Source organism: Centruroides sculpturatus, unplaced genomic scaffold (assembly GCF_000671375.1).
Source record: "Centruroides sculpturatus isolate CEXI.00-Female unplaced genomic scaffold, Cexi_2.0 scaffold1989, whole genome shotgun sequence".
In the NCBI taxonomy this organism is placed as follows: Eukaryota; Metazoa; Arthropoda; class Arachnida; order Scorpiones; family Buthidae; genus Centruroides; species Centruroides sculpturatus.
Genome location: NW_019386180.1, coordinates 59449 through 60636, shown reverse-complemented (window position 1 = coordinate 60636; position 1188 = coordinate 59449). Strand labels below are relative to the sequence as shown.

Genomic DNA, 1188 nt, shown 5'->3' with positions numbered 1-1188 from the left:
CCTTCGTGTGGAATGGAATCCTCGCACTATTTAGCATCGTCACGACTTTAAGAGGATTTCCAGGAATGGTTTTCGCATTTCGCGATTATTCGTTTTATAATATAGTCTGCAATAAGTCGCTTTCAGTAGAAACACCGACGTTGACATTTTGGGGTACATTTTTTCTGTTTTCAAAAGTGTGGGAATTGGGAGATACTGTTCTGATTGTACTGAGAAAACGGAATCTGATGTTTCTGCATTGGTATCACCATGTGGTAACTTTAATTGTAATGTGGTATGCAGCATATAAGGAAGCATCTTTCGGAACTGTACTAAGTTATACAAATGTCTTTGTTCATTCTTTTATGTACACTTATTTTACTTTAAAATCAATCGATGTGAAGATTCCTGTAAAATATGCCATGTTCATCACGGCCATTCAAACTTTACAGATGTTATTCGGTGTTCTTCTTTCATTCTGGATATATTGGCTTCACTTAAATAATTATGAATGCCAAACTCCTAAAGAGTGTCTGGAAATCCTTTTCGTGGTGTATTTATCATATCTGTTGTTATTTAGTTACCTGTTTTATAATTCTTACATCAAACCTCGTTCGAGTAAGAAACACGACTAAAAATCATACTTTTCTTAAAAATAATGTATGTATCTAAAATGAGTAATGGCATATGTCAATCACTTCTTTAAAGATATTTAAATGAATTGACTAGTATAATTATTAACATTTATATTGTAACATTATAAACATTACTTTAAAATATAAATTTCAAAAAATCAGTTTTGATGGATTTTCCATGTCGGAGAAATCCACCAGCAATAAAAAAAAGAGTTTGAATATGAATTCAGTATGTAAAATCACGTGAAACACGCAGTCTTCAAGCTACCGCCCCCGTTCGCTATAACGTGACACGATGTTTATTTTTAGTCGTACGTGTTTCCCGTGCTTTATAGAAAGTTTCCAATTAGTTTATTTGATAAACAAATGTTAATTATTTTATTTCAATTAAAATTAACGGAGAGTTTATGAAAGTACTGTATCAAAGCCTTATTCCAGTTAAACAGTTCGACGAATTCTAGTTAACAGGTTTTATTTATCGTGTAAACCCCTAGGCTAGAAAAAGGAGCTAGGAATGTTAAATTGCGATGTAACAGATTAATTATAGACGATAAGAAGTTTGCGTGTAATTACA

The 1188-nt window shown here is 32.2% G+C and overlaps 1 protein-coding gene across 1 annotated transcript in view; it reads left to right on the top strand.

The window, feature by feature from the left end:
* Positions 1-839, top strand: part of LOC111613962 (putative fatty acid elongation protein 3) — a 5580-nt gene extending 4741 nt beyond the window's left edge. The window contains exon 2 of the mRNA XM_023355313.1: positions 69-839. Within this exon, the coding sequence (XP_023211081.1) occupies positions 69-614 (546 nt within the window). The 3' untranslated portion in view covers positions 615-839. The remainder of the gene's footprint in view (positions 1-68) is intronic.
* Positions 840-1188: the final 349 nt, after the last annotated feature.